At 42.5% G+C, this 16,392-nt stretch overlaps 1 protein-coding gene across 2 annotated transcripts in view; it reads right to left on the minus strand.

The window, feature by feature from the left end:
- Positions 1-16,392, minus strand: part of LOC110069583 (uncharacterized) — a 55,807-nt gene that overhangs the window by 17,095 nt on the left and 22,320 nt on the right. For both annotated transcript variants that reach the window (XM_089296267.1, XM_089296268.1), the window contains exons 2-3: positions 13,002-13,251; positions 357-12,419 (exon numbers count right to left, since the gene is read on the minus strand). In XM_089296267.1, the coding sequence (XP_089152393.1) occupies positions 357-12,419; positions 13,002-13,251 (12,313 nt within the window). The remainder of the gene's footprint in view (positions 1-356; positions 12,420-13,001; positions 13,252-16,392) is intronic.

A 16,392-nucleotide genomic window follows, 5' to 3' on the forward strand; every position in this document is an offset into this window, starting at 1 on the left:
TGGAGTAGTTGCCTAGTATGGTTCAGACAATTGCCCGTACGTTAAACGACCCCAGTCCTAAAATAAAGTGTAGGTAACGTTTACACAAACAAGGGAAACTGGTAGTCAGAGAGAGAAAGAGAAGTAAACACTTCAATCAATTTCGGAAACGTTACTTGATACTGGCCGTTTCAAAAAGACAAAAAAACAAAGAATATCGTTCATTGGTAATATTCAATTCCTCAGTATCAACATTTTCTTTCCAACAAAATAGCGACAACAAATAAAGTACTAAACAAAGAAACAAACAATAAAGCTTCACAAGGCCCTTTGTATCACCGTTTCTATCAAATAATGTAAAAAAGTCAATCACATACCCTGCGCTGTTCCAATACACCAATGATATTCAACAATGTCGCTCTCCACATCTTGGAATCCACTCCAGTGAGCAGACAATACACCTTTCTCTCGCTGATAATCAACATCCACATATTCGTGGCTCATCGGGGAGGTAACATTTCCATCTACAACGTCGCCAGACTCTGGCGGGGTCCAGTCCACCACTACTTGTTGTGACGTCAAAGTGGTCTCCAGGCGTAGCATGTTAACGCCAGTAACAGTTACATGAAATGTCAGACCTTCGTAAAGCGTGAAATTAAACAGATCTAAGTCTATAGAACGACTTAGGCTGTCGACGCGTTGGAACCCGAGCAGGTCATCTTGGAACGGGAAACTACCAACACCAATAAGGAAGTGGCTCATACCGCTTTCAGGATCGTCCATTGACCACGTGACCACAGGAGAAGACGGTGTTGTTACGTACAAAGTACCCTTCCCAGTTGTAGGAGAGATTTGGAGTGATTTTCCAACTGGAGGAGTTCGATCGACAACAACACCATCCGAAGACGAGCTTACATGTTCACCTCTATTATTTTCGGCTCTTACGGTGACGTAATATTTCTTGCCGTGTTCCAGTGTTAGATTGTAAAAGCGGTTCGCTGACGTTTTGAGATGGTGTACTTCAACGAATGGCCACTTACACACATCCGACACGGAAGAATTAGGTGGCTGATCTCTGATACACCAATCATATCCCCTGATGCCAAAAACTGGATCCTTGAATCCGTTCCAGTGAGCCCAAATTGCTTTGTCGTCAAGTTGGAAATCAATGTCGTTTGCCGACGGTATTGGACCGTCGCTTACGACACCTGCAGAAAACTTTCCCAGTATTACGAACATTCCCGGAGAGCAATCGGTTCTATGAAGCCCGGCGCCGTTTGTTGCACGTATGCAGACAAAATAAGTGTTATTTCCGACAAGAGTTTGATTGTCTATAAAGACTCCGCCAACAGAGTCATCTGCGATTACGTCGGTGTACAAATCGCCGCCATTTTGTATAAGTTCCAGAGGATTTGCACCCACAGCCCAACTGATTTGTCTAATACCGCTTTCGGGATCTGTAAATCCGCTCCACGACACCACGAAATACGATCCTGGTACTTCATTCTTGTTTCGATCGTAGTTCCTTGGGAAGACATAGTGGGCAGCTACAATACCAGAATTTGGCGCTGTACGGTCGATAACAACGCCATTTGAAGATGTAGTGCTCGATAAGCCGGCCTTGTTTACAGCAAAGAGCCTCAAAAAGTAGGTTCTTCCGCCTTGCAAGGGAACATCAGAAATAACAAGACTTGTCTTGATTAGTGAAACGTCGGTGAAGTTCTTAATATCATTATACTCTGGATTAGTTCCCAGACCCCACGCAACAGATTTAACTCCACTCTGTTGATCAGCTACTGTCCACTCAGCCCTTAATGAATCATTCTTTGGGTCAAACGTAAGCTTTACTTTCGTTGCCTCAGGTGGGGTGCTATCAATGATGACACCATTTGTCCAATTTACTGCTTTAAGGTCAACGGAGTTGACAACCTCAATTCCAACAGTGTAACTTTGGCCTTCTTCATATTTTACAGTAATCCTACCTCCACCCGTGATTATCGCCGATCCTGAGGAGTTTACGAGTGTTTTTAGTGCGTAAAAAGGAATAACGTACTCGTTTGTTAGTAGATTTTTCACCGAAAAACGGTACAGAACTATCGGAGATTCATTGTCATAACACACCCAGGAAATAACACGTTTGCTTGAACTTGGAGCGTACTGCAGGTCGTGTTGAAGATCGGCTTTGCCATCCCAGAGCTGAGAGCATATCGGAGGAGAGCTATCAACCACAAATCCATCTGATTGTACTGTGGTTTGCAAACCAACACCGTTCACTGCTGTCACATTGACATAATATCTTCTTCCGCTCTCAAGGTCTCTTGTTATTGTTAATGTTGCCACGGTAACACTGCCATTGAGACTGAAGGAGCCGTAAACATCCATCGCAGACCTTAAAGAAGGCTTTCCCCATACTTGAACTCTATATTCTTGCACACCACTTTCTGCGTCGACAAATTTGAAATTTATTGTCACGTTTTTCATCCTGCTTTGATAGTCCCCATCCCGCAGGTAAACTAAATTTGGCGGTGTGCCGTCGAAAACAACACCGTCTGAAAAAGAAACAGCTTTCAGACCAACCTTGTTTGTACATCGCACTGTCGCAACATAGCGATATCCCAACTGAAGATTGCGCACAACTGCCAAAGCAGTTTGATTAACCGATACCTTCGTGAAATTCATGGCGCCTGCTTCTCCTGGCTGCAGGCCGAAGGCAACCTCGACAGTAGCTAGGGATGTCTCTAGATCCTCGCAAATCCAGGTCACTGACAAGGAGCCTGCGGTTGTGTAGCTCAGGTCTTGATTGGGATCATTGCCATCACGTGTGGGCCTCGAAAAAACTGGAGGAGTGAAATCCACCAAGACACCGTTAGAAGAAACCATTTCACTGGGCATGCCGAGCACATTGTAGGCAATTACTGAGGCGTAATAACGCTGGCCACTTGTCAACTCCGACACTTTTAGTTTTGAACTCGCAGCCGCGTTCACGAGTCCCACCCCAGTGAATTCCTGGGCATCTTGGCCGCCGGGGAATGTTCCGAATGCCAACTGATAAGAGACTATTCTCGTTTCTTGCTCTGTAAAGTTGACCCAGGAAGCTCGAAGAATTGAGCTCTCGATCTGCACGTCGAGGTCCTCTCCTGGTCGTCCATCCGTCACAGAACCTGGCAGTGGAGGACTGGAATCAACCAGCACTCCATTAGATTGAAAGAATGCCGAATTTCCAGCTCTGTCTACCAGTTTGAGACACGCGTAATATTTCTGCCCAGATGTCAAGTTTAACCCATATAAAACATGATAGTTTGTGTTGGCTGGAACGATGTCTTCCTTTTTGACGTCACAGACGGTGGACTGCGGCTTGCTTGACAATCCAAGGTACACTGTTTCTATTCCAGAGAAATCAGTAAAGCCATACCAATGCGCACGATAGAGAGTGAAATAACTTTGATACTGGGCATCTGTTAAGCCCCATCCATCTAGAACAATCCCGTCTTTGGGAGCTTCAGAGTCAGAAAGCAGAGGCGGAGATGATTTGATGGCAAAGAGCCCTGCATTGTTGGCAGCCCATATGGTGATGAAATAACGTCGGCTGTTCTCCAGGGATAATGATTTTGGCGCTGTCCAGTTTGCTCGCAGCGACGACACAGAAAAACTTAATGAAACAGTCTGAAATTTCATGACGTCATCAGCACCAGCGTAGCTTCCAACACCAACTTTGTAGGCTGTAACCTTAGATAGATCGTCTTCGACTTCAAAATATGATCTCAACGTTGCAAATGGTGAGTTTATATGCTGCAGTGTTTCGCCGAAATGCCCGTGCTGAACGTACGTGATTTCAGGAGGACTGCTGTCAACAATGAATGTATTCGACAATCCACGAGCAGCAACACCTGCTCTATCTTTAGCTTCAATAACCACCGAGTACACTCCATCTTCAAGGTCAGTGTTGCGACCTGTAGACCGTACTCGTCCAGCCATCTTGGGTGGTGCCAGAAGGTTATCAGTTTCCAATGACGCTACCGAAATACCAAAGCCAACCACCCCACTGTGGACATCGTAGAAGCTGTCATTGCTACACTGGCTGTTGTTTAGCAGTCCCGAGACTCTCTTCTCATCAGCCAAACACCAATTCCACCTCGCCCATACCGACTTTGTTATCCACTGATACAACACCGGGGGACCTGCTAATCCAGTGACAACTTTCCCAGTGTGGGGAGGTACAAAGTCTACAATGGCACCGTTGCTACTGCCATTAATACACATTCCAACTCCGTTACAACCAACAACTGTCACGAAGTAACGCTCGCCGCTTTTCAGAAACAATCCCGCAATTGTCACACTAGTTTGTACTCCCACTGTCTTAAAGTTCTGAATGTCACCGAGCCCAGGCTTGGTACCCAGTGCAACACGGTATTCCACAAGGCCACTTTCTGCATCAGCGAACGCCTGTTCCCAATGAGCACTAAAAGTAAATCTTTCCTTAGTGAAATTCGTGTCTTTACCTCCTACTCCGTCCTTAATGTACTGTGCAGCTACCGTTGGCGGTGTAATGTCCATAAGAATACCATCAGAAGTAATAGTTTTCTTCAGACCAGCTCCGTTTATGATCTTAACAGTCACGTGGTATCTAACCTTCGGCAGAATGTTTATATCGGAGAAGCTGACAAACATCACTCCATCCTCTGAAACAGTGTGTGTAACGAAGGCGACATTTTCGAAAGCTTTAACATCATCTCCACCTGGATAAGTTCCAACTCCAACAAGTTGCACACGAATATTACTTTCCTCGTCTATACATCTCCATTTTGCTTGAATACTATTTAATTCTCTTACAAAATCCACGTCATACAAGTCCACTTCGTCCGTCACGTCAATAACTTTGCCTTCACAATGAGGTGGTGTATTATCAGGTATAAATCCATTTGTTGTGATAATTGTTTGAAGCCCTGCAGCGTTAGTTCCACGCAATACAAGCCTGTAAGGAGAACCAGCTACAAGAGAGAGGCCAACCATAAGGGGCGCCTGTTGGGTAAGTGGGATATTTGCAAACGGTGTTACATCTTCATTGGAGTTGTTTCCCAGAATCTTCCACTCATACTTTATAATAGGGCTTTCGGGATCGGTGAAAGGATCAAACTTTCCACGTACACGCCTTAGCGATGGAAGGTACATTGCGTCTCCTTCCCCCGCACCGTCTTGAAAATGCCCTGCAATGGGTGGCGTTGTGTCAATCAGGATACCATCGCTACACATTAAAGCCTTCAAACCAAAAGAATCCATCGCATATAGGCGAGTGAAGTATTTATGGCCGTGACGTAAATCCAAGCCAGAGGTCTGGATAGAGGTGGAATCGCCGAGAGGGGTCAAAGGAACAATGTCCGATTCTGCCTCGTCAAAAGTACAGCTGGTATTAGAGGACACGCCCCATTTTATGTGCACAATGTCCTTGACATCGCCCTTGAAAGCAAAATTCATACCCAAAGCGTGGGTATCCGACTGATAGTCTGCGTCTTGTGCCTCAATAACACCATCGTGGACGAAGCGCATCTGTGGTCCCTGACGTCTCGCCTGAAACTTCGGGCAGTTTACTAAAGGGCTGTCAAGTCCACCGTCATTTGTGGCAAATACGCTGACATAAACGTCTCTGCCATGCATTATGGGAAGATCGGTGATTACTAGGCTTAAAGATGACCCCACCCATGCCGAGTAATCATCGCCATAGCCTTGTAGGGATCCTATGCTGACGTGGTAACTATTGATTTTGGTGTCTTCGTGAAATCCATGCCATTGGACAAAATACTTCTTGTCCGCGGCTTGTCTTGCAGTGCACGATCCAGCAATGGGAGGAGTTCTGTCTACATCCTGCTTGCAATTATTAAAGAGGGTCCTATCGATCGTTTTCGCTGACCACCACCACTCTGCAAGTGTCTTCTTTGAGCACCACCTGATCCTTATACTGCAGCCAAACAACTTACACTTGATCCGAATGCAAAGACGGAATCGATACCAAAGCCAAACTCGAATGCGGAGCGGTGTCATTCGCAACTTGAGCTCGATGCACGCCTTTAGAGGCCACTTGTTGATCTTGATTCGTAGCTCTGGTACAAAATAGGTCTCGAGAAGTCTCGCCTCGATCGTTATTCCCGCTTCCACAATCCAGAGTGATAAGGATGCACCAGCGTACACAGAGACCCACGCTCCGGGAATGAGACCCAGTTTGAAAGTCTTATCACGCATACACACTTGCCCTTGGTAATCCACACTGTAGTAACCACCAGCCCCAGCAAACAGCCTTACTGGTATACCAAACACGATGATAACTTGCGAATATTCAGGGAAAAATTTCTGGTAACCTCTGAGTACATTCCCTCGGAATAACGTCATACAAGATCCCAGATCTGTGGCCTGTCTTCGGATTCGCTTATTTTTCTTGTGGACTTCCTCGAGTTGTTCCGAATAAACGTCAGATTCTAACAGTTCTTGTGAAATGCTTCGCTTGCGTGTAGTTCCACAAATCATATCTCCAAATGGAAACAGCCTTCGCGGTCGTACAATGTAATCCCTCATCACGGAGAAAAACAAGCAGTTCTCTTGGATTCCGAAAGTCATTTTAAGAATCGGCAGCCTAAGATAAAAATATCTGTCTTCAAAGTCACCACCCATAAGCTCTATGTTTTCTTTTTCAGCATAGGTGCCACTTGAAAACGCTACCGCAATAACTTCGTTGTCAACTCTGGTGACTGATTCTAAACCCGAGGGAGTTCGAACCACTCTTGCCAGCGTGTTTTCTCCGGTTTGGTCACCACCAGAAATGTCATGAAACTCAAGCTTACACTGAAAACCTGAGATCATCGCACACTTGGAGATGCAAACATACTCGGTACTGAACTGTCTCACTATGGTGGTGCCTTGCGCATTTGCTCCAATATGAATTACTCTGTCGGGCGCTAAGCCAGAAGAAGCTAAATCCCCATTGGCTGACAGCTTATAACCGTACGCCTTCCCACCTTTTCCGTCTGTTACCCACAGGACATTGCTTGGCTCATCATACGACACGGAAGTTGCAGTTCCTTCGACGGAAACGGATTTGGACACTCCAACCCAAGATGGTTTTGGAGACGAAAAGGAGCCAGCCACACCAGATTTCTTGACTGAGTAGATCTTATTTGAGGAGCTGTCGCTGATCCAGATGTACTCTCTAGCCACCACCACACCTCCTATTCGCACTGCAAGAGGACTTCCTTTACTTCCAAGTTGAATGATCTTCTTGACACCGTTGCCAAAGTTTGTTACTACCAACAGCGAGGCCTTCCCCTTGTTACTTGACACACCATGCATACCAAGGATGGTTTCGCTTTTGGAAAATGAGGATATCCCTTCCACTTTATAATCATCGAAAAGACCAGGGGTCAGCCAGCGTCCACTCTTGTCCATGGAGGAGAGATCATCGAGATGCGGGAACTTCCACGTGAAAATGGTCTTGAGATAAAGTGACGATGATCGCCTAATGGAGCGTAGACACACTTCTTCGGAGCAGTATGATATTTGCTGCCATGGTTTGTAAGCGCTAACATCCAAACCTCTCTGACGCAGCTGAAGCTTGTTAAGAAAGTCGGTGACTTTATCCAAAAAGTTGTTGACTTTTGCGATGGTGTCGGTGAATTTGGTAGTATACTTGTCAAGATAGGGCTTCACAACGTCACTGAGCTCTCCAGTCTCGGACAAAAGGTTGACAATTGGGTTCGAAAATGAATCCGTCACACCTTTTAGTCTATCTGCATATTTGGAAGCGCTTTGAGTGACGGTGTCTAACGCCTGCAAGACGTGGTTTATATTCTTTGTCTTTTGCCATAGTTCGTATGATAGTTTAAGCTTAGAGCGCACATCCTTCAGAACTTGAACATGCTCTAACACTGCATCATCATAGACATTTCGCATTGCTTTGAATGTGTTCTCCAGCAAATCCTGCATTTTCTCTTGCATGTCTTTGGCCTTCTTGATGTAATCAACAATCCTACTGATGCGTTCTTTTACGTCTCTTATGGACCGTTTTTGAACGCCACCTCCCTCACTACCTTCTGGTTTTCGGCCAGTGATCTTTTGGAAAACGTCCTTCACCCTTTGAACATCGTCTTGGAGAGAAAAGTTCCGAACCTGTTCAACAAGAAGCTTTACAGTGTCTACAACAGCCGTGATATTGTCAACCCCTTGTTCGCACGTTTCAAGCATGTCCGTATAACCACTTGCTTCTTTGAATTTGTCCTTGAGGACATCTGCTTTGTCTTTGATGGCTTTAGCTTGATCAATGAACGCTTGCGAAATGCATGTTCCGCCCTTGACACATTTCTGTATCTTAAAGTTCTTCCATGTTTCTGGTACCATACCATAAAGAACCTTTATCTCTTTCTTGAAGTCCTTGTATTGATCAATAACGTAACGGCCAACCACCAGTGCTTTCCGGACGCATGGCTTTGCACTTTCAAGGAATATTTTCTCGATCTCCTGGCAATCAGGCAACTTTCCTGCAGTCTCCAGTATAGGCGAGAAGTTGTTGGTGAAAGGTTTAAGATCTGTCAAGACTGCCATCACTTCACGTACCATGGACTTTATCTCCCGCAGTTCTTCCTGTATTTCGTATATAGGTTCTTTAATTCTTCTAAACTTTGATACAGCTTTGCCGATAAGCTTGTCCGCTTCTTTGTTAAAAAACGTGTCAACTTCTTCCACTATGTCAAAGCTCCCGAACTTGTTAAGCGTCTCCGCGGCAATGGTGTTAAATTCATTGCAAACATCTTTCACGCGCTGGTCAAAGTCGATTCCGAACTGTTTTCTAATGTCAAGCTTCTGAATCTCGTTTTTGTAGTCCTGAGCTCTGTCAACAAAATTGAGAACATCATCTGCCGTTTTCCTCGCCTTGTTTGCGTACTCGGGGAGATTTCGTAGTCGCGCGAGAACTTCATTGATACGGGAAGCAATTTCGCGGGCAGATTTCAGAAATCCTTTCTTCGTATTAAGAATTGAAAGAAAATCTGATATGATTTGGGCAACGCGAGATATCTTCCCCACACGAGCTGCTAGGTTTTCTTCGTACCATGTTTCGACCTTGGTAACAGCAGACTTCAATTCCGCTCCAACCGTTTTCATCTTTGCTGCTACTGGTCCGATGAACGACCCAAGTTCAGTAAGTGCTTCACGTGCGTTCGCTTGAACTTTGTCAATTACATCCGCAGAGAAATTTGCAGCTTTGGTGCATGCGCCATTAGCTTTCGAAGCTGTCCCGTTGGCAAAGTCCACAATGTTATCTGCAAGATCCTGGATATCTTTTAGTTTACCAGTAAGCTCTTGTAGGGAGTTTGAAACAAACCCTTTTGCTGCCGTGGCAAAGTTGTGTTGAATTTCGTCTAGTAAAGTGTCTACAAGGATTGTAAAGTTCAATAGTTCGGTAAGTGCGTTTTGGGTTGTATTCTCAACGACTTGGAGTACTTCGATTCCTTCTTTTTCGACGTTTTCTCCAAAATCTTTAAATTCCTGGGAGGAATTCAACGCAAGTTCGTAAACGCCGCAAATTCGCGTTACGCTCTTTTCCGCAAACTGTTCCATTGCCGGCCCAAGTTCTTGAAAGAAATCTGTTATGTCACTTATGGCGGAAACATTTTTAAATTCTAGGTCAAGCTTATTAATAAGATTTTCAAGAAAGTCTTGCAGGATGTCTGCTGGATTTGTAGAATTGGCGCTTTGATTCCCACCCAGGAGTCCACGGAACATCTCTTTTATGTCAAAGTTCTTGCCTGGCAATATTTCTTGGAAGAACCTCTCGAGATCAAAACCTGGGAGTCTGAACTGTTCGAAAAAGTCTCCGAGTTTTCTAAAAATAGAGATGAAATTCTGAAAGCTTGGAGATTTTAGATTCAGTTTGAACTTTAAGCTGACTCGCCAGTCAAAACGCAGGCCAAAGTTAAAGCCACTGCCTTGAAAAGGTGGGAATCGCAGGTTCATGTCAGGCAGCTGTAATTTTGGGAATCGCATTCCATCAAGAAAATCCAACAACGAAGACATGTCCAGGAAACGGTTGGCAAATCGCAGGAGCTTCAAGGCAACTTGCTGAAACGATTCCAGCGAAAAGGAGAATCGAACGGAGAACTTGAATGGAAGCTGCAAACGGAAACCTCCAGGCACAGAGAAGCCTAAAGAATTGAAGTAGTCTTTGATTTTGTCCAGGTGAAGATCCACGGAGACCGAGCGGAGAATATCCAGGAGTTTCTTGATGCTGAAGTTTCCCGGCAGATTGTGGGGTAGGTACTTGGTTATGCCACCAACAATGTTCAAGATTTTGTCCAGAGCTGCAATGACGTTTCTGAAGATGTCGTCAACAGCAGTTAACTTTCCAAGACTCAGCTGTATTTTCTTGATCTTGTCTATGAGCCACTTCCAATCCTTAACGCGGTCAAGGACATCTCTGGCAATTTTGATGACTTTACTGATGAGGTTAATTGGTCGTAAAGGCTGCACGAGGTTCTGCACAAACTGAACAACTTTATTAACGAAGTCTACAAATTTGTCAATGTACAACGGCAGATATCCAGCTAATTTTTCGATAAATTTGTTTATTTGTTCCGCAATCACACTTGTAATACTGTCGAACTGTTTCAGTAAATCGTCTCCGGCATCGGCAATGGCGTGGATGAGGTCCTTCGGGAAGTCATTCTTAAAACTGGCAGAGGCCTTGAAAGCAGCCTTACCACGGGCGACTTCAAAACCAAATTTGAGGATATAAGCTTGAATGTTTGCATGATTGTCCAGGTTCACCTCAAAGTTTCCGCCAAAAATGCCAATTCTTAGCTTAACTTGATTGACAAACTGAATCACTGATTCTGCTCCCAGCCATTTGCCACCATATGTTTTCACCCATCGTTTGGACGGGCCAAGGGAAAACTCTCTTGGACGAAGAAATGGAAACAGAGCCCGTTTACGGCGATGAATTGCGCTTCGCCTCTTACGTAGGTAGACCGCTTTGGGATGGCTACCATGGTTTTCAAGAAGTTCCATAATCGATGAATCTAAGGTCTCGCTTTCCGAAGCGTGCCACAGCGCATGCTCCAGGCCTTGAACCACTGAATCGCTTAAATGTTGGTGACGCTCAACGAAGACATTAACAACCGCAGCTTTTACTTCGGAGTGTTCATCCGTGTATAGCGCACGCAGTAGGTGTTGATTTGTGTGTTCTGGGGGAAGCTTGCGCATGGCCGAAATCACCGCTGATCGTATTCCAGAGTTATCGTGGTCAATGTGTTCCAGGATAACAGAAAGTCCGGAATGATGACCGAGATTTCCAAAGGCCCAGATGTGGTCTCGTAGGTTCATTTCGTACTCTTCGCTATCAGGATGATAAAGAGTTGATCTGTTTCTGTATCTGTTGTGTATCATCTCTGCAATGTTATCACTCAAGGTTTCATTATAGCCTGCTCGCTTTGCTCTTTCAACGAGACCAGCCAAGACTAACATTGCTGTGGAGGTCACTTCATCTCCTTTCCCTTCTCGCGATACCAAATGTAACAGGGCATCGAAAAGCCGCGCGTGAAGTGGACCCTCTGGCAAATAGAAAGTTCCTACCAGTAGAGTCTCATATTCTTCCTTGCTAAGAGGTCTCGGATAGTCTGCTTGGACTGCCTGTGCCAAAGCATTTTGGGCTTCGTACTTTCCGTGTCCTGCAAGTGCAGCTACATATACCGCCCATGATGTGAGGTTTTGGTGACTTCGATCCCGAACCAATCTCGCAACCATCTGAAAAGTACCTTGATCGTCACGAACCATGCGATGCATCTCATTTGAACAATCACCAATTTCTCGCTCTTTCATGTTCTTGTCAGTAAAGCAGCGCAGCACTTCATAGAAAGGTCTCATCTTCTTCTTCTCTCCCCCGATCTTTGACCAGTTTATCTTCTCAGTGTCTGTAAATAGAAGATTATCGCTGGCAAGGGAACGTACCATTTTCAGATGCTCTTCCTCAGTTACAGAACGCTTGGAACGTCGATGTTCAGGCTCTGAACAAGACCTTAACGTCAGCTTGCTGTACCCTCGGGTTGACATTTCTATGTCTTGGTCCTGACCTTGAAAGCCTTCGAAATTGTCCGCCCTCGGATGGCCATTCGCAGGTCTGAAGAATGCCTCGTTTGTGCGGTGAATTTGGTGAATTCTTCCATCTTTCACGTGAACGTGAGCGCTGTGCTGAGATTGTATCTTGTGCTGTCGTTTCGTCGGAGTGCCATCTGCAAATTGTTGGTAGTCGAAGTTTGTCCAGGTTCGATGAAGATGAGCGTGTGTATCATTGGCAGAGAGGACATTGTATTTGGTTCGAAAGATACCAGAATCATCGTGTTCCTGCACTTCATAGATGTCGGATCTAAGAGCCTCCTTTAGGTTGAGTTGAAATGCACCTGCAATACCTGTCACCATACAATAAACAAATGAAGCATAATTTCTTGTTGTACATGTTATACGAAGCTCAATCAGTACAGTTGAAGCTGTGCAACTAGTTGCAGAATGAATTTGTTGAATACACACAGGTTATAGCAAAATCCGAAATTATTTTCCACTCTGTTGATGTACAGTGACTCGCTACATCCAGGATGGTTTCCCTCCAGACAGGAAAATGGGAAATAAACCTTACGACAGTGGTTTGCTTTGTTTTTGTTTATTTTGGTGGAAGGGGAGGGGGAGGGGGGTTAATTATTTATTATCCAACACAACAGGTCATTGAAATATCGGTGATTCATTCGTGATCAAGTTAAAACTCGCTCCTTTAGGGATCAATCATTCCATGAACGCAACAACAACACTGTTCTTGACAAGAATACAAATCTATGATGATCCCTTCTTTTAACTCTCTAATCAACGAAATAAGAATGGAGCTAAACCGACGAGTATATAATGATCAGTGTTGCTATTAGGCAGAAATTGACTTTTCCAAAAGCTCGTGACATTGATTGCGAAGTTTCTTAATCTCAGTTTGTTTTATTCGATCTTACCCTTTTTGAAAGCTGCAATTTCCGGTGACTCAGTGTCCTTTGGAAACAGAACCTCAGTGACAGGACCATGCTCCTCTTGTTGAAAATAAAATGGCTTTGACAGCTGCTCTTCAAACTCTTCGTTGACAGGATGATTTGTGAGGACACGCCCGTAACGCACACGCCTTAAGCGGGGTTCCCGAACGTCCAGCTTGATAAGATGCGAATGATCACTGCCATTGTAGTCACGTAGTGAGGGAGTGACATCGACCTGTGTGAAAATTTCCTTTTATTAGTTAAAATGTCAAGAGAAAATGAGGGGAAAATATTTGTTATCAAGTCCATTACAATGAAATAAACAGGAGTTTCTTCTATTACCAACCCATTAAGCACTGACAGTGGTGTCACTGACATTTGGGAGAACTTGGTTCTCCATTCTCAGGACTTGCCTAGTACAATTTCTTCGGGAAAAGGGCAAAAAAAAATTATGAATGAGGATTAACAGTCCTTGTACAATCTTCAAGGCTTCTTTGCCTATATGTGCCGAAATACAGCAGCCAACTCGAAAAGCATTGTCACTTTGCGTGATAGCTCCATTCTAATAGTACTGAGGCTTAAGACACAAATTATTAATTTGTCTCACTTAGCTTCCAAAAAAACAAAAAAACAGGTGAAAAACTGAAGGGAAAGGAAAAAAATTCTCATTTGGTTTCATTGTATGCATTATATGAACTGTGAGATCTAAAATAGCCTCAAGTACTTAGGATATTCATGCACTTCCTATTAAGTTATTGATTCAGCCATGTTTTCTAACTATAAATACAAACAGTCAACTAAACACTCAATTGCTAACAGCAAAGGATGATGTGAAACTGCACCAAACGTGTACGCCTTGATTTACGGGAGCTTAGCAACGAAGAAACCATCTTATGACGTACGACAGGACGCTTCGGCTGAGTGCTGCCGAGACATTTTGATCCGAGGAACTCTGAGTAACTGTGATAGTATATGAAACCGCTATTGATCTGGATGCAAATGATACGGACAGCATCATATTTACTTTACTTTTTTCATAAATCTTCTATAATTCTTTAAAAAAAATAGGTTTTAAGCGAAAGCATTTTTTTCATTTATTCGCCTGACTTGGCCTAGAAAATGGCAACCACCGAAATTAATCATGATTATACACTTTTGAGGACCGAGCATTTAAATAATGCACGAGGCATGCGCACTTACGGTGGCCCTATTTGTATTAATTGAACATAAACAAAAATAATATTTTTAAACTTACCCTATACGAAGTACAGAAAATTACAAATTAAACTTATGTTTACGCAATGTCGAAGTTAAAAGCTGCCAATTCAGAAAGCACAATATGTTTTTTTTTTTTTTTTTTTTTTTTTTGTAATTTTTATTTTTTTTCAACATTTTGGGTTATAATACATACAATACAACACAAGACATAACACTAGTTACAATACTTACAATACGTCATAACTACAATAGATTACATACAACAAATTATAATTACTAATCGTAGCCTAATTATACCTAAAGAATATACAATGCGTTGTTTACAATAGTGCAGCTACCCAAATACAGAAAAAAAAAAAAAAAAAAAAAAAGAAAGTAAGTTAGTGACATGCTGAGAAGGAGAAATTACAAATTAAGCTCAACTATTATTAAGAGATGGCATTAGTTTTTCCCACTTTTTGTAATGTTTATAAAGTTGGTTATTTTTGGTAGCTATTTTTTTTTCAATGTAATAAACGGTTTTTGTCTTTGCTAAAAATATTGTTAATGTTGGTTTAATTTTATTTAATTTACATTTATAAATAAAAAACTTTCCTAGCAGTATCAAGTGATTCAGGATAATAAAGTCTTCGTTGTTGTTGAACACTCCAAACAATATATTTTCAAATGTCAAAGTGTCCAAAGATACATTCTGGTTTGAAAGCCAAGAAGAAAAAGCCCGCCAGAAGTCTTTTGTTGTATCACAATAAAAGAGCAAATGTTCGAGGGACTCGACCTCTTTCAAACAAAAGGTGCACATTGGTGATTCAATCATTTTAAAACGGAATAACCTCTCATTTGTGAAAATTATATCGTTTAATAATTTATATTGGAACTCTCTAATTTTTGTTTCAAGTGTGACAGTGAATGGTAAAGAATAAATTTTTTTCCAGTCTTCTATAACCTCTGGATATTTGTCCTTCAACTTCCTTTTGGCGGTTGGAGGAGTTTGTTTCTTTGTTTTAAATCCTTTATACAAAAGTTTTGAAGAGGCTTTTAACAGATCCGATTTGGTTTCGTCGATATAAATATACACTGTATCCAAATGCTGTTGAGGATATAGTTGCTGATGTTGAATATGTGATTCTTTGATAATTAATCTCCATTCTTTTGGTATGGCATCTACAATTCCTATTAATTTGAAGTACTGGATTGGAGATAGATTCGCTTCCAACACTTTAGGGCTTTCAAGAAATTTACCCGTATCGGATAACAAGTCACCAATTTTAACAATTCCTTTAGTAAACAAATGTTTTTCAAAAAGAGATTTTCCGTGTATCACAATATTCCTATTATTCCAAATAATTTGGTCTACAACATCCTCATAGGTGGCTACCTTGGATTTCTTTAAATTACGAAATGCCTCTAGACACTCTTTGTAGAATATTGGAAGATGAACCGGTAGTTTACTAGTTTCAAAATCACAGAACAGGATGAGTTTTCCACCTATATTTCCAAAAAAGAAATCATCTAAAATAGTTTTCCAAGTGCTGTTGCTCTCTCCTAGATACTTTTTTAAGATCATCACTCTTTGAGCCGATATCATGGATTCAATATCAAGCATTTTTAGTCCTCCATTTTCAATATCATTGATAAGCGCGGTCCGTTTAATTTTATCGTTACCTTTCCAAATGAAACCGAAAATCAGTCTGTTTATCTCCTTGACAAGATCGTTTGATATTGAGATTGCAGTCGCTTTACTCAAAAATTTTGGAATAATGAAGGTCTTAACTATTTGAATCTTACCAATCAGGGTAAGACCCCTCCACTTCCACATACTCAGCGTTTTTTTAATAGATTTGAATATTGAGTCGAAGTTTGCTTTGTCTCGTGATGGTTTGTGATAGTCAAAAACGGTACCTAATATCTTGATTGATTTTCGCACTTTGTGAGTAAAGTCATTTTGTACTAGTTTATGTGGGCCGATACCAAAAACTTCTGTTTTATCGTCGTTAATTCGGAGACCAGAATGCAATGAAAAAACCTTTAAAGTTGTACAAAGTCGCGAATATGCATTTATGTCTTTTAGAAAACAAGTCATGTCATCTGCAAAAAGCGTGAGTTTGATCTCCACGTTTTTGACCATTATTCCTTGTATGGTTTTATCCTGCCTGATTTG

Source organism: Orbicella faveolata, unplaced genomic scaffold (assembly GCF_042242905.1).
Source record: "Orbicella faveolata isolate gen_17 unplaced genomic scaffold, um_ofav_v1 contig_26, whole genome shotgun sequence".
NCBI lineage: Eukaryota > Metazoa > Cnidaria > Anthozoa > Scleractinia > Merulinidae > Orbicella > Orbicella faveolata.